This window comes from Delphinus delphis, chromosome 12 (assembly GCF_949987515.2).
Source record: "Delphinus delphis chromosome 12, mDelDel1.2, whole genome shotgun sequence".
Taxonomy (NCBI): Eukaryota; Metazoa; Chordata; class Mammalia; order Artiodactyla; family Delphinidae; genus Delphinus; species Delphinus delphis.
Genome location: NC_082694.2, coordinates 71,774,104 through 71,796,463, shown reverse-complemented (window position 1 = coordinate 71,796,463; position 22,360 = coordinate 71,774,104). Strand labels below are relative to the sequence as shown.

Below are 22,360 nucleotides of genomic sequence, written 5' to 3'. Positions count from 1 at the left end.
CCTGGGTGAGTTGCCGGGGAGGGCGGGGACTACAGTGGGGTCCGGGCCTGCGGGGCGCGCGCTGCTGTGCGGGGGATGCGTGGGTGTGCCTGGGCCCCTGACAGTGCACTAAGACGAGCCTGCAGGGCTCTGGCTGATTGGGTCGTGGCCGACGCTCTACTCCGTACCCAGAACCCCTGGCGCTGGCTCAGCCCCCAAAGTTCAGCATCAGCTGACTGGGCCTCTTCTGTAATCTCCTCGGCGATGCCAGTCCCGACTCCCACCTCACCCCCACCCTGACGGCCACAGTCCACGCGCCACTCTTCAAGTCCACTCTTTATTTCCTTAGACCGGCTTTGCACTGATCGTTTGAGGCTCGGAGAGGAACAGGGGATTACAGGCGAGCCTGGTGTAGCGCCCGGTCGCCTGAGTACTGTGAATTTTCTCCAAGTTTGCTCTTGGAAGACCTGAGGTAGCCTTGTCCTGTACTGCCCCTCCTCCTTCACTGGGGCAGCTCCAGGACGATTTTGCCCACATTCTTGTTAGTCTCCATGTACGCATGGGCTTCTTGGATTTCAGTTATGGGGTAGACTCTGTCCAGAACCGGCAGTAAACTTTGAGGGTTCCCCGTGGAGAAGTGGGGCAAAATTTGATCTGTGAAAGCCTTCACCAGCATCTGTTTGTACTAAGATAAGGAAAAGGAGACCATCAGCCTGGACAGAGGCCTTACCTTGCCACTCCCCACGCTGCTTAGTCTTTCTGCTTTCTCTGAAACTTGTACACATCTGAAAAGTCACACAAGGGTATGTAATCCCTTCACTACCAGCATGTATGTGCATGTCCCTAGATTTGTAAGCTCTATTCTGTCCCAGATAAAGACCGAAGCTTGGAGAAAATATTAGTGTCACTGAAAGCTGAAGGGCTGTTTTTAAATAAAGACTTCAAGCAGGAAGCAGCCACAGACAGGACTTAATATAGGTTCAATTCAAAAGGGATGCTTAACCTCTGCTATCCCCCCAGCAGTTGTGAAACCTTGTTACAAAACTCCCAAAGCTGGCACCTGCTGGAATGCCACACAGAAAAGATTTCATGAATGTATAATCTGTTAAAGGTAGAAGCTTACTAACCTTACTTACCTAAGAGGCTTTCTTAGCACACTGAGAACAGTTCTGCCTTTGAAAACAAAGTCTTGGAACTATTAGTAGTATTTCCTAATATGGTCAATGCTTTGTTCATTGTTATAAAGTTTACATAATACATTACCCTCCTTCCAAGATGTTGAGGCCTTTATCAACCAATTTTAATTAGTTCTGTGAAATTAGGTTACCTATTTATACACAGAGGGGCAGGTTTCTATTAATACATAGGCTCTCTAACTTAATATATGATCTTACTTTCTCAGGATTATGTGAATGAATCACACTTTTATGGATAATAGTTAAATCACATTTTCTTTTCACCCATCACTCACCTTTTTGTCCCTAGATCTTAGCAGACTGGTGATCAGACTTCCTCCTTTAAAGAGTATCTTTGAAACCAGAGGCCCACTGATGTCAGCACCTCCCGTCAGACCATAGAGAACCCAGCGACCATCAAGAGCTAGGCAGTTGACATTTTTCTCCCAGTAGGAGCCGCCTATGCAGTCTAGAATAAGGTTGACTCCAGCGCCTTTCACATGAAACACAGATATATGATGCTAGTCAGACACAGAAAGCTTGGTGTGAAATAAGATTACATGGTATATTTGTGGAAATATGGGTATAAATAAATACAAGTGCAAGCAGTAAATCTATAGGTTGGAACTCAGAACATTGCTTATAGAAACATGGTTGTAAATGGAGTTTAGTTGGCTGAACTCTATTATACATGTGTGATATTATACATGATCATATTTTATGATCCCTGCCACAGCAGGAGGGAAATGGGGCAGCACCATGATCTGGTATTTCCCCTGACCTCCACGTAAGTAGAGAACCCACTGGCACCAGGGGAATAGGGGAGATCCACCCCAGGCTACAGGACAGGCTAGTCCATATCTAAGTTATCAAGTGTCTGAGCTGGGTTGCCTGAATCACGGCTTTGCTAGCTTTGTTTTCATCTCTCCTTTTTGACTCATGTGGAACAATGGAAGGGGATGAGCCAAATATATGCAGGTTCAGTTTCAGAATATAGAGGCATACACATCTACTCACCCATTTAGGGAGCTACCTACCCAAGCCTACTCTGACCAGCTCCAAACTGGTTTCTGCTCCATGCCTCCTGTTAATTCACTGCAGAGTGGCTGGTTGGGAAAAAGAGGTCCTGAATAATTCCAGGCCAACTCTGTGTGATTATCCACTTTCTAAAAAGCATATGAATCATATCACTTACAAGAATGCACAGGAAAATCATCTTAGTCCTAAATACTGCCTGCCTGTCTCCAGTGGTCAAACACCAGAGTACTAGAATTTGGCCTGGGCAGTTGTTGTGCTTTTAGCAGAGGGGAGACAGATCCAGAGGCAACTCTGAGGCTGGTGAGGATTTTATTTAATCATCTCTGAAACTCTTGCTGAATTGCAGAAGCTTTATTTACCTTTGCTGAATTTCAGTGTTGCTTCAGAAAAATCCTCTTCTTTGTAATTGAATCCAGCAGCTGCTCCAAGCGTTTCTGCCATTTGAAGCCTGTGCTGGGAGCCAGCTGTGACCAGAGGAACAGCTCCAGCCATCTGGGTAAGTTGGATGGCAGCTGTGCCCACACCACTTGCTCCTGCATGGATTTGCACAGAGTCTCCAGCCTGAACATTTCCTGCGACAGAAAGTACAGGAACCATTTTCTTTGCTTTGCAACTGCTACACATTCTCCACATAGGCTTATTCTACCATGATCACCTGGCCCTGAGACCACCAAATGTCAAATCTCTGGCTGTTTTGAGAGCACATATTGACTTTTTGTCTTACTGCCTCTGGTCAAAGTGGGAAACAACTTTTGGAAACAGTTACTAGCAGCCACATCCATAATCTCTGTTCTACCTGTGAAATAATACGAAAACATATCTCTGACCTATACCTGAATGAGTAAGAATAACCACCATTCCCGCTGTCACTACCTGAAGGCAGCCCCTCTTCAGTCTGAAACTGGCCTCCAGCTGGTCTCACAAATCCAGGCCCCACACACAGCCACCAGGCTCCTCCTGAAATGGAGCTTTCATTATGTCACTTTCTCCTCAAAATGTCAAGTGGTTCTTGATTGGTTTTCGTGTCAAGTCCAAATAGCCTGCCATTCAAGGCCACCACAATCTAGTTGCAGTCTCATCTTTCATAAATTACAGTTGTCATCCTTCACTTCTGAGTGAAGCAGCTGATCTCACCTTGACCCTCTTAGGCCACCTTGGTATGCCATCTGTCCATCACAGCTCTACCACCCTTCAAGGCCTTCTGTTCCAGAAAGCCTTCTCGGACCCCCTTTGCCCACACCAACTTTTCCCATCTTGAGCTTCTGTTGTAGTTAGAGCCAGGGCCACCCTTCCAAACACTGTGGTTGTCTTGCCAGTTACACTGGTCTCCCCAAAGCCAGGGACCCTCATGTAAGCTCTTTGCTGGCCTCAGTGGGATTGGGGAGGAATTAAAGAGTTGATTGAATGGCTTCTTCTGCTGTGCTAGGGCTCCCAGAGAGAAGCTTAGCCTGACTGAGAAGCTGGGACTACTGCTGGGCTTACTGTGTGAAGATGTGCACAGGCCTTTCATCCAGCGCTTTCCAGGTTTTCTATGTGCTAACCATAATTTTCAGCCTCAATATTGCTGCACAGTATGAGGACCTGATACTACTGATGGTACAGTAGGCTGAGGTGCTGGGGTTGGGTGTGGCTCAGTGGCCAGATCAAAGCTGCCCTGCAGGACTGCTGGGTTCTGAGGTGGCTGAGTCATGAAGCAATTGAACCATGCTGTATGGAGTAAGCATGAGGTAGGGTGAGGTGGTCCTTACCCAAGAGATGTAACAGCTGGGAGGCGGTGAGCCAGGCCTCTGGGATGGCGGCAGCCTGGGGCATGGTCAGTCCTGCCGGGATGGGCATGAGGAGCCCTTCGGGGACAGTGACATACTGGCCCCCGCTAGGCAGCAGAACTATGGCTGGGTCCCCAATCTTTCAGTGTCCCTGGCAGCCAGGCCCCTGCTCTGCCACGTGTCCAGATGCCTCGAGTCCCCAAATGTTGCTGGCTCCTGGGGGTGGGGCATACTGGCCTTGTCTCTGTAGAGAAAGGGTGCACTAAGTAGTAAACGTGATCAGAATTCTGTGTGTCACCGTCCCTGGCCCTCTTCCCATAGCCCCTTTTTTTTTCCAAGACAAAGTTCAGGGTAAAGTAAGGTGTGTTTTTTTTTTTTTTTTGCGGTACACGGGCCTCTCACTGTTGCGGCCTCTCCCGCTGCGCAGCACAGGCTCCGGACGCACAGGCTCAGTGGCCAAGGCCCACGGGGCCAGCCGCTCCGCGGCATGTGGGATCCTCCCGGACTGGGGCACGAACCCGTGTCCCCTGCATCGGCAGGTGGACTCTCAACCACTGCGCCACCAGGGAAGCCCTAAAGTTAGGTTTTTTAATTCAAGAAAAAAGAGAGCAGAGGTGATTTGTTTCATGCAAATAAGAGACTGTAGGTCCCATAATCAGTGGATGTCTAACTGGTAGAGTCCTTAGCTATTTCTCTCATCTAAACCCCTTGTTTTACAAATGAAGAAACTGAGACCTGGGCAGGGAAATGCCTTGTCCAAGGTGGCAAAGCAAATTAATAGCAAGACTGGGAATAAAACCGTGGACTCCTTTTCTTTTCAATTTAATTAAATTAATTTTTTTATACAGCAGATTCTTATTAGTTATCTATTTTATACATATTAGTGTATACATGTCAACCCCAATCTTCCAATTCATCCCACCACCACCCCCGACCCCCCACCCCCACCCCCACCCCGCAGCTTTCCCCCCTTGGTGTCCATACATTTGTTCTCTACATCTCTGTCTCTATTTCTGCCTTGCAAACCAAACTGTGTACTCCTTAATGATAGTTCTGATATATCAAGTGCCAGGCTCTGTACTTGCTCAACACAGTCTTCAGAAGCCTTCAACCAGATGCTTGAGACCAGAGGGACTGAACTAGGAGTGTGCATCTGAACCATTTGAGGAGCCTTTTCAAAGTACACATGCCTGGGTCCTGGTCCTATTTATTTTGAATAAGTGCCTCCTGTGATTCTGGTGTACATTTCTTAATTCAAAAAATGCAGCTGGTCTAGTTTACTGCTTCAAAAAGAAGTCAGAAGAAAATTCTTAGAGTACTGCCCCCTGCCAGCTCTGGGACCCTCAGAGTGGAAAGAATACAGACTTTGGAGCCTTAAGACAAAGACCTCAATTTGAGTCACAGTTCCCCTGGTTACTAGTGTGTGGCCTTGGGGGGGCTTCCCTGGTGGCGCAGTGGTTAAGAATCCGCCTGCCAATGCAGGGGATACGGGTTCGAGCCCTGGTCCGGGAAGATCCCACATGCCGCGGAGCAGCTAAGCTCGTGTGCCACAACTACTGAGCCTGCTCTCTAAAGCCTGCGAGCCACAACTACTGAAGCCCGTGTGCCTAGAGACTGTGCTCCACAATAAGAGAAGCCACCGCAATGAGAAGCCTGCCCACCGCCACTAAGAGTAGCCCCCACTGGCCACAACTAGAGAAAACCTGAACGCAGCAACGAAGACCCAACGCAGCCAAAAATAAATTAGTGTGTGGCCTTGGGCTCATTGCTGAACCTCTCTGACCCTCAGTTTCTTTATCTGTCGAATACAAATGGTGAACAGGGCTGCCTGAGGAGTAAAGGAGATAGAGCAAGGTCTAACACTCGCGCACGGGAGCACACACACACACACACACACACACACGCACGCACGCACGCGTGTCCAGTCTCCTTATCTGCAAACCTGAGCAGACAGTGGTTTGATGCAGGGTGGACTCTGCTGTGCGAACACCCCTGTATTTTGTGTAAACAATGGGGGCTAAGTGGTTCTAGTTTCAGAACCCCCAGCACGCATGATGAGCATTAATGGTAGTGCCTTAGGTCTTTCCTTCATCCGGTGAATATTTATTTTCATTTATTTATTTATTTTTGCGGTAAGCGGGCCTCTCACTGTTGTGGCCTCTCCCGTTGTGGAGCACAGGCTCCGGACGTGCAGGCTCAGCGGCCATGGCTCACGGGTGTAGCCGCTCCGCAGCATGTGGGATCTTCCCGGACCGGGGCACGAACCCGTGTCCCCTGCATCGGCAGGCGGACTCTCAGCCATTGCGCCACCAGGGAAGCCCCTGGTGAATGTTTATTGAAGAACCTGGAGTCCCGCCCAGTCCCAGCCGCTGCCAGACCCCTGGGTACCTGGAGTAAGTCCGCCCGGTTCAGGGCGCTGGCTGCCACCTTCAGGAGGACTTCACCCTCCCCTGGGCTGGGCTTGGCCACTTCCTTCAAGTAAAGGTTTTCTGGTCCTCCGGGCTTATCAAAGTGCACAGCTAACAGGTTCTCTGAGGACACAGGGTAGACCGAGGTTCTTTGAGGGGCGCAGCGACCCCTGCCGGCCAGCGGCCTCCCTCAGTCCGTCCGGCCCCAACCCCCTGAGCGCCTTCCCGCGGGGACCCTGCAGCCTCCGGACTGACCCCACGCGGAGGACACAGGCTGGGACGAGGTGCAGAGAGGATGGCCGTGCGGGTTGGCTGCGGCGGAGCAGGAAGACACTGAAGAGCGTCAAGCAAGTTTCATTCCCTCCGAGTTGGAATCCCCCGCCCGCCAGGGTCACTGGAGCCCATGAAAGTTATTTACTTGCTCTGGGTGGCCCCCTCTGCTGCTCCAGGTGACGCGGCGTGGTCCTGCGCCCCCTGCGAGTCCTCGGAGCAGTGGCGCTGCCTCGGCCACCACCACAATGGACGGCTGGACTCTGGGTAGTGCAAACGGTGGGGCTGACCCTCCCCTTCTTCCTTCGCCTCCTTTCCCTTTAAAATGCAAAGCTAGTGGCGGCAAATCAGATTTTCTTTAACTTTGAGCCTCTGGAATCTAGTCTTTCTCTTGGTTTGGCGTGAAATGCTGTTCCAGCCCTCACTTTGAGAAAACTTTTCCGCTCTCTAGGCAGCAAGACGCGAACTCTTGGCAGGCGATCGGTCCATTTCTCAGTCAGGCCAGGCTTTTAGCCCATTTGGGCTTTAAGTCTGGCTTCCTGCCCTTCTTGTGGGCAGGCGTCCCAGTAGGGTGGGCAAGCAGGGTGCTGCTGAGAAAAAAGAGGAGCATTAGGGGCAAAGGGAAGGTAAAACAGTCCCGGGATTCTTGTCACTTCTGCGGTTCCTCCAGTCTTTCCAGGGGATGAGGGAGCGGCCTCTGGAAGACGCTGCCCAGTGAGGCAATTTAGCCTGGTTAAAAGCTGTATAAATAGGCTACATCAGGGTTTCTCAACCTTGTTGCAATTGACATTTTGGACTAAATTTTTTTGTTGTGAAAGACTGTCCTGTGCAGCTTGGGATGTTTAGCAGCATCCCTGGTCTCCACCCACTAGATACCAACAACACCCCTATCTAGTTGTGACAATAAAAAAATGTATCGGCATTGCCAGATATCCCTTGGGGGGCAAAATTACTTCTAGTCAAAAACCACTGGGTTGGAAGAATACACACGTATGTGCGCCTGTGTAAAAACAAGATAGGTAGCTTTTTTTCTTTTTTTTTTTTTTTTTTTTGCGGTATGTAGGCCTCTCACTGTTGTGGCCTCTCCCGTTGCGGAGCAAAGGCACCAGACGCGCGGGCCCAGCGGCCATGGCTCACGGGCCCAGTGGCTCTGCGACATGTGGGATCCTCCCAGACCGGGGCACGAACCCGTGTCCCCTGCATCGGCAGGCAGACTCTCAACCACTGCGCCACCAGGGAAGCCCAAGATAGGTAGCTTTTTTTTCCTCCCCTGCTGGGGGACGGCAGGAGGGCAAAAAAAAAAAAAAAAGAATCGGATACTTATCTTTATTTTTTTAAATAAATTTTTGTTTATTTATTTATTTTTGACTGCGTTGGTTCTTTGTTGCTGCGCAGGGCCTTTCTCTAGTTGCGGTGAGCGGGGGCTACTCTTCGTTGCGGTGCACGGGCTTCTCATTGCGGTGGCTTCTCGTTGCAGAGCACGGGCTCTAGGCGTGTGGGCTTCAGTAGTTGTGGCACGAGGGCTCAGTAGTGGGCTTAGTTGCTCTGCGGCATGTGGGACCTTCCTGGACCAGGGATCGAACCTGTGTCCCCTGCCTTGGCAGGCGGATCATAACCACTGCGCCACCAGGGAAACCCCTGATAACTTATCTTTAAAAAAAAAAAAAAAGGATACAGCATCTTATGAGCCAATCAATAGAAGCTAAAAATACATTGATTAAACCTAGAAGCCATTTGTTACAAAAACCCCGAGCAAAAGAAGAATAAAAGGAATTGTGTATTATTTACCAAAAACCCGCAGCAAGTACTATCCTAAATGGAAAAACACTAAAACCATTGCAGTTAAAATCAGGAAGTAGATAGGGATGCCCACTATTGACATTATTATTTAACATTACTTGGGAAGTTTTAGTAAATGCACTAATACATACACAAACAAAAGGAAGTAACATATAAACATTGGAAAGTGATAGGACTATCTCTTTTTGCCGTTGATATGAGCGTAGACCTAGAAAACCTAAGGGATGCCAGTAAACAAAACAAAACTAACATTAATGAGATAATTTGTTAGGATGCCTGGATGCAAGATGCGTACACCAAAATCAGTAGCTTTATTCTCCAGCTAAGCACTTAGGGGAAAAAATGGGAGAAATATCCCTTTTACAATAGCACAAGCTGTAAAAGGCTTAGGAATAAGTTTAACTTATTTAAGGAACTTAACTTTAAGAAAGGCATAGGAATTATATATAGAAGACTATAAAACTGTATTGGAGAACAGAAAACAAGATCTGAACAAGTGGAAAAAATCATGCTATGGGGTAAGAAGACAGTACATAAAATTGTCAAATCTACCAGATTAATATATACATTTATTGTTAATTTAGTTATAATGCCAACAGGGTCTTTTCATTTTTAAAAATTATTTATTTATTTATATTTTTGGCTGCCTTGGGTCTTTGTTACTGCACGCGGGCTTTTCTCTAGTTGCGGCAATCAGGGGCTACTCTTTGTTGCAGTGCATGGGCTTCTTATTGCGGTGGCTTCTCTTGTTGCAGAGCACGGGCTCTAGGCGCCTGGGCTTCAGTAGTTGTGGCTCACGGGCTCAGTATCTGTGGCTCACGGGCTCTAGAGCGCAGGCTCAGTAGTTGTGGCTCACGGGCTTAGTTGCTCCGTGGCATGCGGAGTCTTCCCTGAGCAGGGCTTGAACCCGTGTCTCTTGCATTGGCAGGCAGATTCTTTTTTTTTTTTTTTTTGCGGTATGTGGGCCTCTCACTGTTGTGGCCTCTCCCATTGTGGAGCACAGGCTCAGGACGCGCAGGCTCAGTGGCCATGCTCACGGGCCCAGCCGCTCTGCGGCATGTGGGATCTTCCAGGACCAGGGCACGAACCCGTGTCCCCTGCATCAGCATGCGGACTCTCAACCGCTGCGCCACCAGGGAAGCCCGGCAGGCATATTCTTAACCACTGCGCCACCAGGGAAGCCCAGGTCTTTTTATACATTTATTTATTTTTGGCTACATTGGGTCTTCATTGCTGCGCATGGGCTTTCTCTAGTTGCGGTGAGCGGGGGCTACTCTTTGTTGCGGTGCATGGGCTTCTCATTGCGGTGTCTTCTCGTTGTGGAGCACAGGCTCTAGAGCGCAGGCTCAGTAGTTGTGGCACACGGGCTTAGTTGCTCCGTGGCATGTGGGATCTTCCCAGACCAGGGCTCGAACCCGTGTCCCCTGCATTGGCAGGCAGATTCTAACCACTGGGACACCAGGGAATTCCCCCGGGTCTTTTTAAATTGTATAAAATCTTAGAGTATGTGGAAGAGTAAATTCCCCCAAATGGCCAAGAAAAATATGAAAAACAATAGTAAGGAAGACATATTACCAGATGTCAGAAAATATTGTAATGATGATAAAATGACAATATAGTACTTACTTCTGAGGCGTTCCATAGAAATAAAAAACACAAATATGTAAGGACAGACAGAGAGAAATGTTTACTGCAGCATTGATCACAGTGCCAAAAATCTAGAAACAAAATAGATCCCAACACTAGGGGAATGGCTGAATAAATTACGAATACTGTGCATCCATTTGAAAAATGACCAAGAGTTATAGCAGTTGTCACAGAGTGATTTACATGAAACGTTTGTTTAATGAGAGAAACATTGTGTTAAAATAATGACAAAACATCCCCATACACATATACATGACCACACACACACACACACACACACACACACACACACACACACATATGAGTTACATGAGCATGGAAAAAGATATGGAATCTTTTTATATATATCATTATCTTTATATGTAAGTTGTTTGGGGTTATCTGAAAGAGGGTGATGTCATGGGAGTTCAGGAACAATAAAAAAGGAAAAGAGAAAAAAGTGTATAACTTTTAAGCACTTTATATGTAGAGCTATGTAAAAGAAATTAAATAAGCCTTTAAAATTAAGGAAAAAAATTGAGGAACGTTGAATGGTCCCACTGAACCATATTTCCCTGTAATCACAGCCTATGGGTAGTCCCCTCGCACACTGATTTGGGTTTGACCGTGTGACTTGCTTTGGGCAATGGAACAATGAAAAGTGCTTATAGGGAATTCCCCAGCGGTCAGGGAACTAAGATCCTGCAAGCCACGCAGTGCGACCAAAAAAAAAAGGTGGGGAGGCGCTTATATGTTGAACTTGCCCGCTCTTGCTACTGAACTTTTTCACTGTCATGTGAAGAAGCTTCTTGAGCTACTCTACCAGCGCATGAGACTTCATGGAGCAGAGACAAGCTGTCTGAACTGAGCTCTCCCGGACCAAATAGCCCCAGATGATTTGCAAGTTGACTGAACCTACATGAATGACCTACCGTTGAGATCAGCAGAGGAACTTCCTGACTAATCGCAGACCAAATTATTGACCTACAAAATTGGTTGCAAGTAAAATGATTATTGTTTTAAGCCACTAATATTTGGGGGTTGTTTGTTATGCAGCAATAGATAATGGATACAAAAAGGCTCCTCAAGAAGAGTGAGGCCTCCTCTCCTCTATTCTATCATAATACATCTCTTAATAACACTTGTAGCACTCTATTGTCGGACTTTCTTCCCGACCAGACTGGGGATGTATTAGAGTATCCTAGTCTAGAGTATCCTAGTCATCTCAGTATCCCCTGTGCCTATCACCTAAGTGTTCAATTCAGATTTGTTGACTGAATGAATGATTTCAGATTTATTTGGGATATCGAAGAGTTTGAGCCATTGAAAGAGGCCAGGGAGGGAAGCGCCAGCATTTTAAGAAGAGAAAATCCATGGGAGAAGTGGGGACAACTGCATCTCTGCTGTAATTAACCCCTCTTTTCTGTAGGCCAGGGAGGCGAAAAAACAGCCCCTTTTCCACCCAGCCCTTTTACTTTGACCCAAGAATGATTTACTTTAGGATACCAAAAATGATTCTCAAATCTCAAGGAGTTTGTGATGTTTAGTCTGCTGAGGATGGAGTCTGGCCTCTGCAGGTCTGAGCACTATGTGGGTAAGGAACTGTTCTCAGGGTAGACCTGCTCAGAGAACTAGGCCATTAGCATGGGCTAGAATATGTATAATATTTCCAATCTGTTTCTCCCCCTCCCTCCCTTCCTCCTTCCCCCTTCCTCCCTCCCTCCCTTCCTTTCCTTTCTTACTTTAAATATTCATCCATTTTATTCACAGATAATAATTGAATGCCCACTGTTTGATAAACACTGTGCAAGGTGATGGGATAAAATGATGAGGTATGGGAGGTTGGGCAATATAAGTAGAGAACACTTTTTAATAACTTAAAGAAACCTTTTTTTAAAACTTTGAAATAGAAATATTCAAACATATATAATGCAGAAGAATGAAGTTGGACCCTTACCTTACAGTATACACAAAAAATTAACTCAAAATGGATCAAAGACCGAATGTAAGAGCTAGAATTATAAAACTCTTAGAAGGAAACATAAAGGAAAAGCTCATGACTTTCAATTTGGCAATGATTTCTTGGATATGAAACAAAGGCACAGGCAACAAAAGAAAAAATAGGTAAACAGGACTACATCAATATTAAAACTTTGTGCATTAAAGAACACATCTACAGAATTAAAAGGCAACCCATGGAATGGCAGAAAATATCTGCAAATGATACATCTGATAAGGGGTTAACACCCAAAACATATATAGAACTCCTACATCTCAACAGCAAAAAAACCCCAAGACAACCCAATTGAAAAATGGGCAAAGTACTTGAATAGACATTTCTCCAAAGAAGATAGATATACAAATGGCCAATAAGTACATGGGAAGATAGTCAACATCACTAATCATTAGAGAAATGCAAATCAAAACTGCAACGAGATACCACTTCACACTCATTAGGATGGCAATTATCAAAACGCAGAAAATAACAAGTGTTGGCAAGGATGTGGGGAACTCCTGTGCACTGCTGGTGGGAATATAAAATGGTGCAGCTATTATGGAAGACAGTATCACAGTTCCTCAAAATATTTAAAATAGAATTACCCTATGATCCAGCAATTCCTCCTCTGGGTATATACCCCAAATAATTGAAAGTAGGGACTCAAATAGCTATTTGTATACCAATGTTTGTAGCAGCATTATTCAGAATAGCCAAAAAGTGGAAACAATCCAAATGTCCATCAATGATGAATGAATAAACAAAATGTGGTACATACGTTCAATGGAATATTATTCAGTATTAAAAAGGAAGAACATTTTGACACATAGTACAAGATGGTTAAACCTTTTTTTTAAGTCTCAGGTTTTTAAAAAAATATTTATTTATTTATTTAGGCTGCACCGGGTCTTAGTTGCAGCACATGGGGTCTTTAGTTGCAGCATGTGGACTCTTAGTAGTGGCATGCAGACTCTTAATTGCGGCACACATGCAGGATCTAGTTCTCCAACCAGGGATTGAGCCTGGGCCCCTGCATTGGGAGTGTGGAGGCTTACCCACTGGATCACCAGGGAAGTCCCAACATGGTTCCACTTTGAAGACATTATGCTAAATGAAATAACTGGTCACAAAAGGACACTTATATGTCCACTTATATGAAGTACCTAGAGTTGTCAAATTCATAGAGACAAAAAGTAGAATGGTGGTTGCCAGGGGCTAGAGGAAGAGGGAAATGGGGAGTTAGTGTTCAATGGGTATAGTGTTTCAGTTTTGCAAGATGAAAAGAGTTCTGGTAATGGACGCAGGTGATGTTTGCTCAAAAATGTGAATGTACTTAATGCCACTGAACTGTACACTAAAAATGGTTAAGATGGTAAATTTTATGTATTATTTACCACAATTAAGAATAAATAAATAGGAAAGTGGAAAAAGCATATAAAAGTATAGAGAATAATATAATGAACCTCTGTATGCCCGTCATTCAACTTCATCAGTTAACCCCTGGGCAGTCTTATTGTGTCACATCAGGAGAGACATAATGTCTGGTTGAGTCTCATTTCGTGTTGTAAGACATCCTGCATTCAGGTATTGCCAGGTGGCTCACTTCATTATGAAGTTCCCCCCATTAGGTTTTTCACCTGATCGCTCAGTAGCCATTGATGATCATTCTGTAGATCAGTTTTCTCCAGCTTTATTGTGCATAGGTATCACCTGGGGATGTTGTTAAACTATGTATTCTGATTCAGTAGGTCTGAATTGGGGCATGAAACTCTGCATTTCTAACATGCTTTCAGGTGAAGCCAGTGCTGATAGTCCATGGATCACACTTGGAGTAGCAAGGGCCTAGATTATTTCATTAGGGCTTTCCTTTCTTTCAGTAACTAATATTTGGTTACTGTGAGCCATAGCTTGTACCAAAAAAAAAAAAAAAAAAAAAAAAGATAAACGGTATCTACCAAGCTTCAGAATAATGATTTGATTTCCTGGCATCTTCCAAAGATGACTTATGATTTTTATTTAAAAAGTAACATTATAAACCGTGGACTTCAGCATAGCTGAGGAGTTTCAACCCATTACAGTTATCATTCTTTTTGAGGCTCAACTTGTCTCATTTTTGGCCAGTGGGGCCTTGCTTTTTGGTATGGCAAGATGTTTCAGGCTCATCTTGTACATTTCCTGCTCAAATCTGGATTCAGTCATTTCTCAAAGGAGCCTGGTTCCTATTATTGGAAAGTGACATTTAGAGACCACAATCTGTACACAAGGGATGCCTGATTGCTATGGCTCCTGTTTCTAGTCCTTCTTAGTGGACAGAGCTAGGAAATAGCTATTTTTTTTAAAAGAAACATGAAGAGTTTCAACTGATATTTCCAAGTCAGATTTAGGATTATAGGGTTTTAATGTAACTCCTTTGAGTTTATATATATTTTTCCTGAAAATCATGGCTTCTGATGATCTTACTATACTTGTTTATTTGATTTAATCTATGCTATATTCATATAATTGTTTCAGAATACAATTATTATTAATAGTAACATGATCACTGAAAACAGTTTTAAAGTTCATTGCTGTTCTTTTTTTTTTTCTGTATTTATTTTCATTTTGGATGATCTGTCCATTGGTGTAAGTGAGGTGTTAAAGTCCTCCACTATTATTGTGTTACTGTCGATTTCCTCTTTTATAGCTGTTAGCAGTTGCCTTATGTATTGAGGTGCTCCTATTTTGGGTGCATATATATTTATAATTGTTATATCTTCTTCTTGGATTGATCCCTTGATCACTATGTAGTGTCCTTCCTTGTCTCTTGTAACATTCTTTATTTTAAAGTCTATTTTATCTGATATGAGGATTGCTACTCCAGCTTTCTTTTGATTTCCATTTGCATGGAATATCTTTTTCCATCCAGTCACTTTCAGTCTGTATGTGTCCCTAGATCTGAAGGGGGTCTCTTGTAGACAGCATATATATGGGTCTTGTTTTTGTATCCATTCAGCAAGCCTGTGTCTTTTGGTTGGAACATTTAATCCATTCACGTTTAAGGTAATTATCAATATGTATGTTCCTATGACCATTTTCTTAATTGTTTTGGGTTTGTTTTTGTAGGTCCTTTTCTTCTCTTGTGTTTCCCATTTAGAGAAGTGCCTTTAGCATTTGTTGTAGAGCTGGTTTGGTGGTGCTGAATTCTCTTAGCTTTTGCTTGTCTGTAAAGCTTTTGATTTCTCCATCGAATCTGAATGAGATCCTTGCCAGGTAGAGTAATCTTGGCTGTAGGTTCTTCCCTTTCATCACTTTAAGTATATCATGCCACTCCCTTCTGGCTTGTAGAGTTTCTGCTGAGAAATCAGCTGTTAACCTTATGGGAGTTCCCTTGTATGTTGTCATTTTTCCCTTGCTGCTTTCAATAATTTTTCTTTGTCTTTAATTTTTGCCAATTTGATTACTATGTGTCTCAGTGTGTTTCTCCTTGGGTTTATCCTGTATGGGACTCTGTGCTTCCTGGACTTGGGTGGCTACTTCCTTTCCCATGTTAGGGAAGTTTTTGACTATAGTCCCTTCAAATGTTTTCTCTGGTCCTTTCTCTCTCTCTTCTCCTTCTGGGACCCCTATAATGCGAATGTTGTTGCGTTTAATGTTGTCCCAGAGGTCTCTTAGGCTGTCTTCATTTCTTTTCATTCTTTTTTTTTTAAATTCTGTTCCGCAGCAGTGAATTCCACCATTCTGTCTTCCAGGTCACTTATCCGTTCTTCTGCCTCAGTTATTCTGGTATTGATTCCTTCTAGTGTATTTTTCATTTCAGTTATTGTATTGTTCATCTCTGTTTGTTCTTTAATTCTTCTAGGTCTTTGTTAAACATTTCTTGCATCCATTCTGTTTCCGAGGTCCTGGATCATCTTCACTATCATTATTCTGAGTTCTTTTTCTGGAAGGTTGCCTATCTCCACTTCATTTAGTTGTTTTTCTGGGGTTTTATCTTGTTCCTTCATCTGGTACATAGGCTTCTGCCTTTTCATCTTGTCCATCTTTCTGTGAATGTGGTTTTTGTTCCACAGGCTGCAGGATTGTAGTTCTTCTTGCTTCTGCTGTCTGCCCTCTGGTGGATGAGGCTATCTAAGAGGCTTGTCATTGCTGTTCTTTTTGTTCCTGGGATATATCCCCAAATAAGGACATACCACTCAAATTATTGTGTTTTTAATTTAGCGTCACTTGAAATTATTCCTTTCTGTGTGGTTAACCTATCAACTGGAAACACAATTAAGGTTATTTCTTTAATTTTGAATTTTAGAGATTCTTTTTTTTTTTTTACATTTTTAAGTTTTTCTTGAAATTATGTAAAACATTTACATGGTATCCAAATTAAATCTTCAAAACAGGGTACATTCAGAGAAATCTAGCTTCTATACCTGTCCCTTTCACCCTGTTTCCTCCTACTCCCTAAGGTAAACATTGGTTTACCTTAGTTTTTGTTTTATTCTTTTTTTCTTTTTTAATATTTATTTATTTATTTGGCTGCACTGGGTCCTAGTTTTGGCATTTGGGGTCCTAGCTGTGGCACGTGGGATCCTCGTTGTGGTGTGTGGACTCTTAGTTGTGGCATGTGGCATCCAGCTCCCTGACCAGGGATTGAACCCAGGCCCCCTTCACTGGGAGCGTGGAGCCCTAGCCACTGGACCACCAGGGAAGTCCCTTGTTTTATTATTCTATTTTTAAACAATAAGCAAATATGTATAGATATGTTCACATATTTTCCTTTTCTAAGATAAAAATGTAGCATACCAAATATATTGTTCTGTATTTTGCTTTTTTCTGCTGAACAACATATTTTGGAGATTACTCTATAGCAGTTTATGTTCCTTTTTATAGCTACATCCATTGTGTGAATATACAAAAGTTTATTCAACAAGTCCCCTCCTGATGGATATTTGGATGGTGGTAGAGAGATCTGAGATAGAGGAGATATGTTTGAAGGCCCTGTGGCTGGAGGAGGAGCAGGGTGGGAGATGAGGCTGCAGAGATAGGCATGGGTCAGTCTATGCAGACTTGTTGGCCCTGTAAGCTTTTTATTATTACTCTAGAAGGAATGGAAGACTACTGAAGTGTATTAAGCAGGGCTGTGACATGATTAAATCTGCATTTGAAGAGCTCACTTTTATTGCAGCATAGTGTGTGGGTTAGAAAAGATGAGTGAGTGTAGAGAAATCTTTTAGAAAGTATTGCAGTAGCCCAGGTGAAAGGTGATGGTGGCTTGGACTAGGGGAGATGGCAGCACAACAGAGAGAAAGGGAAAAGTGAACGTATTTAGAAAATAAAATTGACTACTTAGTGATCTTTCGGATATGGAGTTATATATATGGAGATATATATATATATAGTTATAAAAAAAAACCCCCCGAGATTTCTGGATTCTGCACTGGATGGATTGAAGCACTATTCTCAGAGATAGGAAGCCCTGGGAGAGGAGCAGATATTGGGTGATGATTATGTGTTAAATTTTGAACGTATTAAAGTAGAAGTTAGGGAATTTCCTGGAGGTCCAGTGGTTGGGACCCAGCGCTTTCACTGCTGAGGCCCAGGTTCCATCCCTGGTTGGAGAACTAAGATCCCACAAGCTGGGCAGCACGGCCAAAATAAAAGAAGTACCTTTGAGACATTTGAGTGGAAAAAGTCAAGAAGTTGGTTTGATATGTGTGTCTTCAGCTCTGTTTCGGAGTTAATCAGGCTGAGAACCTTAGTTCTGTCTCACATTGGTCATAAAAACTGTCCATAGTTGTCCCCATGGGAGACAGGTCCCGGCACTGGGATTAGAGGTCAGGGTGTGTCGCGGCATCAGTGAGGGGCTCAGAGTTGAGGGTGAGGGCAGTTTGAGGCCTGAGTTGGGGTCAGCAGTCAGCATCAGATGACAGGGTGGAAGGACCGCAGCTTTCCCTTCTGGCTGCTGCCCTAAAGGGTAGATAACCTACCTTTGGAAGAAGGGGTGACCATCTTTTGTCCAGTCCTGTGCTAGCCCTGCAGTGGGCAGAGAGGAGGCAGTACAGACTGTGGATGGAGGATGAAGAAGGCTGGGGGACAGGTCACAAGTTATGGATGTGGCTGTGCTCACTGGAGGCTCACAACACCCTAAAAAGGCAGACAGGTTATGAGGTCCAGATGGAGAAACTGAGATTCAGAGCTAAATGCCTTCTAGGACCTCAGAGCTAGTCAATGCAGAGCAGCCGCTTGAACTCAGGACTCCTGAGTTAGGCTGTCTCAGCAACACTCTCACCTAAAGGCTTCCATTGAAAGAGGAGGAAAAAGGGCAACAAATAGAGAGAAGGAAGGACACTGTAGAAATAGCTGGGCCTCACAGGAGAGAGAAGGAGGTATTGCTACGAAGTTGTAGGGGAGTTTATGAGGTTTCCCTTGGTGCTACACAGACTTTCTCCATCTCTGAGTGCACTATCCTCCCAAAGGGTCAGCACAGAGCTCTGCTGCAAACCCCAGAAAAGTTTTTTTTTTTTTGCGGTACGCGGGCCTCTCACTGTTGTGGCCTCTCCTGTTGCGGAGCACAGGCCCCGGACGCGCAGGCTCAGCGGCCATGGCTCACGGGCCTAGCCGCTCCGCGGCATGTGGGATCCTCCTGGACCAGGGCACGAACCCGTTTCCCCTGCATCGACAGGCGGACTCTCAACCACTGCGCCACCAGGGAAGCCCATGATTTTCTTTTTTTTTAAATGTATTTTATATGTATATATTTATTTATTTATTTAATTTTTGGCTGCGTTGGGTCTTCATTGCTGCGTGTGGGCTTTCTCTTGTTGTGGCACACGGGGTCAGTAGTTGTGGCTCTCAGGCTCAGTAGTTGTGATTTGCGGGCTCTAGAGCGCAGGCTCAGTAGTTGTGGCGCATGGGCTTTGTTGCTCCGTGGCATGTGGGATCTTCCCTGACCAGGGATTGAACCCGTGTCCCCTGCATTGGCAGGTGGATTCTTAACCCCTGCACCACCAGGGAAGTCCCAATGTTGATTTTCTTAAAACAAAACATCCCCTGCTCCAACCCCTTTTTTTCAAAATATAAATTTTGGGATTGGGTGGTAATTTTCAGATGAACTGGTTGCAGTGGCAGTATTCCACAGTCCTCTACATCTCTGGCCTCTAAAGGGACTCCCCAAAGGTTCATGTTTTAGCAGAACAAGAAAGATCTTCTGGGTAGGAATGAGGTGGAAGCATGTGTCCCAGAAACCCAACTGATGTGAGGGTACAGCTGCCGCTGCTTATCCTGAAAGGTAAATGGGGGTGGGGCTATAATCTCTCCCAGATGTCCTTTGAAGTGTTCTGCGCAGTTCTGCTGAGTCACCTTAACACAGCAGTTTCTGTGGTAACCAAGCCCAAGCTAGGGCAGCCCAGCAGCTCAGTGGTGACTCATGGTTCTGGAACAGCTAAGGGCTGACCTTTCCCTAGAGAAGCTGGGGCAGTTCAGCTCTGGGTACTGTGCCAGCTTCTGTCCCTGCATGACTCTCTGGGCTCTTCCTCCCCTCTCTCCATGGGTACTCCATCCTTAGGGTGGCAGAGCGAATCCCAGGAGCAGGGATTCAGGAAGGCTCTAGGAGAGGAAAAGGCTTGGAGTCCGCTTGGTGGAGTTGCCTGTTTGGTTACCTGCCCCTGCCATCTTCCTGGGCCTATGGGCCTAGGGCATCCATATCGCTCAGGGCTCAAGACATTTCTTACTCCAGGCAGTGGTTTTCACACTTTTTTATTTGCAAATAGACAAAAAGCCTTTTCAAAAACTATGTGTCCCCTCTCACATTTTTAAGTTGAGATCTAAAATATTTCATCTTAAATTTAAGTAGTGCAAAAGATATGATTTCTGGTCATAAATATTGAATTTAAAACTCTTATATCAGGCTTTTAAATGTGTCAAGTGGAATTAAGATTTCAGAGCAATTTGATACTATAATCATCCACTAAAAAGTACCCAAACAAGTTCTTCTTTAAACAGTTAGAAGTTTTAAAATTTTATTTTTCTTCCAATATTTACATTTTCATTCTACATAAGAATTACATCTGCTATATTTTATGCTTTATTGATCATTCTTATCTGCAACAAAATATATGTAATCCGACATATATTTTATTTACTGTGACCATAGGGCTATAAGTGTTAAATTTCTTCTGGATTTAATTATCATTACAGTATTATTAGTGCACAGCTGATCAAAACAACATTATTTTAAATTATTTTTATGTTATTTAAAGTATTATTTCAGGGGAATTTCCTGGCAGTCCAGTGGTTAGGACTCTGTGCTCTCACTGCCAAGGGCCTGGGTTCAATCCCTGGTTGGGGAACTAAAATCCCATAAGCCACATGGTGCGGCCAAAAATAAAAGTATTATTTTAAATATTAGTAATTATTGAACATAAAAAGTAAAATTTTATTGGACCGTTGGTGAAGCTGAATTTTTCTAAATAATTATTATATCTGTGGATGAATATTAATTATTGCTAGAATGAGACTGGGCTCAACGTTAATTTCTTCCTGTTTTTCATTTTTATGGACAAACTCTGAGAAACCTAATTTGCATAAATTAGATGGGAAAGAAATTTCATTATAGGAATGTCAGCCAATTATTTGAATACCTCTGAGTTATATGATAAAAACCATATAATGATCTATCATCAAAAACTATTTTCAGTGATCTATTAGCTGGCAAATTAATTAGGTATTCCTTCAATTTTATTGACAGCAAAGATTTGGAAACCACTCAACCTGTAAAGTATTAGTTACCCAGTCATAAGTGTCATTCCGGTTCTCAGCTTCTGGGATTATGCCAACAAATCTTTGCAAAGATTTATCAAATGATTATTAATTATTTCTGCTACTTTTTCACTTAGAGGCACTTTGTTTATTTTTATTTATTTATTTTATAAATTTATTTTATTTATTTATTTTTGGCTGCATTGTGTCTTCTTTGCTGTGTGCAGGCTTTCTGTAGTTGCAGCGAGCGGGTCCACTCTTTGTTGCCGTGGGTGGGCTTCTCATTGTGTTGGCTTCTCTTGTTGTGGAGCACGGACTCTAGGCGCGCAGGCTTCAGTAGTTGTGGCCCCTGGGATTTGTTGCTCTGCGGCATGTGGGATCTTCCCAGACCAGGGCTCGAACCCGTGTCCCCTGCATTGGCAGGCGGATTCTTAACCACTGCACCACCAGGGAAGCCCCGAGGCACCTTGTTTAAATTGATATACTCAGGAAGATATGGAAAGTAGAAGTGTTAATTCCAATACACTTTTGCTAAGACAATTTTTGGGCCAAATCCTTTTACCTTATCATGTGCTTTAAAAATATTTTTATTAGGGGAGGGGAGGGGTAAATTGGGAGATTGTGATTGACATATACACACTACTATATATAAAATAGATAACTAATAAGAACCTATTGTATAGCACAGGGAACTCTACTTAGTACTCTGTAATGACCTATATGGGAATAGAATCTAAAAAAGAGTGGATAACTGTAAATGTATAACTGATTCACTTTGCTGTACAGCAGAAACTAACACAACATTGTAAATCACTATACTCCAGTAAAAATTAATTAAAAAACTAAATACATTTTTATTAATATTTTGGAGTTGTAGACTTAACCCATTTATGAAAAACAGCTGTGACATTCTTATTGGCAAAGCCAGCCATCATTGTTTTAAACTAATCAGCCAAGTCAAATTACTTTCTATCAGAAAAATTTCTCATTTTTCAAGTAATCTTTTTTTGTTTTTTTGGCCACAAGGTGTGTGGGATCTTATCTCCTCAACCAGGGATCGAACCTGCACCCCCCCGCATTAGAAGGCGAAGTCTTAACCACTGGACCACCAGGGAAGTCCCTCAAGTAATCATATTAATTCATGTCCTTATGATAACTGTCTTGCTTCTGAATTTTAAGAAACATAAAGACAAGGAGTCTTTCTCTCCTAGATGAATTATGATACAAAGATTTTCACTATTTCTCAGTGATGCTCTTTTTGCAATATTCTCTTGGGACTCTTCTTCACATATGATGTATTTTTGACACTGGAGGACAGAAGAGGTCATTAAATTTAAAAACATTGAGAATTTTCCTTTCCTTTGGCACCCTGCAGTTTTTACCCTCCAAGCCAAGCATCACAGTAAGATTGGGACTGGATGAGAGTAGGCCTTTCTTTTGTATACTGGGAGAAAGGCGGTTGGAGATGGGAGATGCAGGAGAAGAACTGGCATTACTGCTCAATCACAACAGATAAATTTTAGGAAAGTACATATGGAAGTTAAAGATCTGGGAAAAATGAACCCCTTAAGTCCA

General features: G+C 43.8%; 2 protein-coding genes across 3 annotated transcripts in view; one reads left to right on the top strand and one right to left on the bottom strand.

The window, feature by feature from the left end:
* Positions 1-438: 438 nt before the first annotated feature.
* The window catches only part of LOC132435082 (protein FAM228B), a 68,319-nt gene continuing 46,397 nt past the window's right edge, over positions 439-22,360 (top strand). For both annotated transcript variants that reach the window (XM_060027022.1, XM_060027023.1), the window contains exons 1-2: positions 439-451; positions 2,612-2,688. The gene's annotated coding sequence lies outside the window, so the exon portion shown is untranslated. The remainder of the gene's footprint in view (positions 452-2,611; positions 2,689-22,360) is intronic.
* On the bottom strand, positions 450-20,832 carry TP53I3 (tumor protein p53 inducible protein 3). The gene is given in 6 exon segments (XM_060026334.1): positions 450-664; positions 1,451-1,647; positions 2,552-2,764; positions 3,941-4,202; positions 6,347-6,551; positions 20,816-20,832. Coding segments are annotated over 6 exon segments (1,077 nt in total). The 3' UTR covers positions 450-481.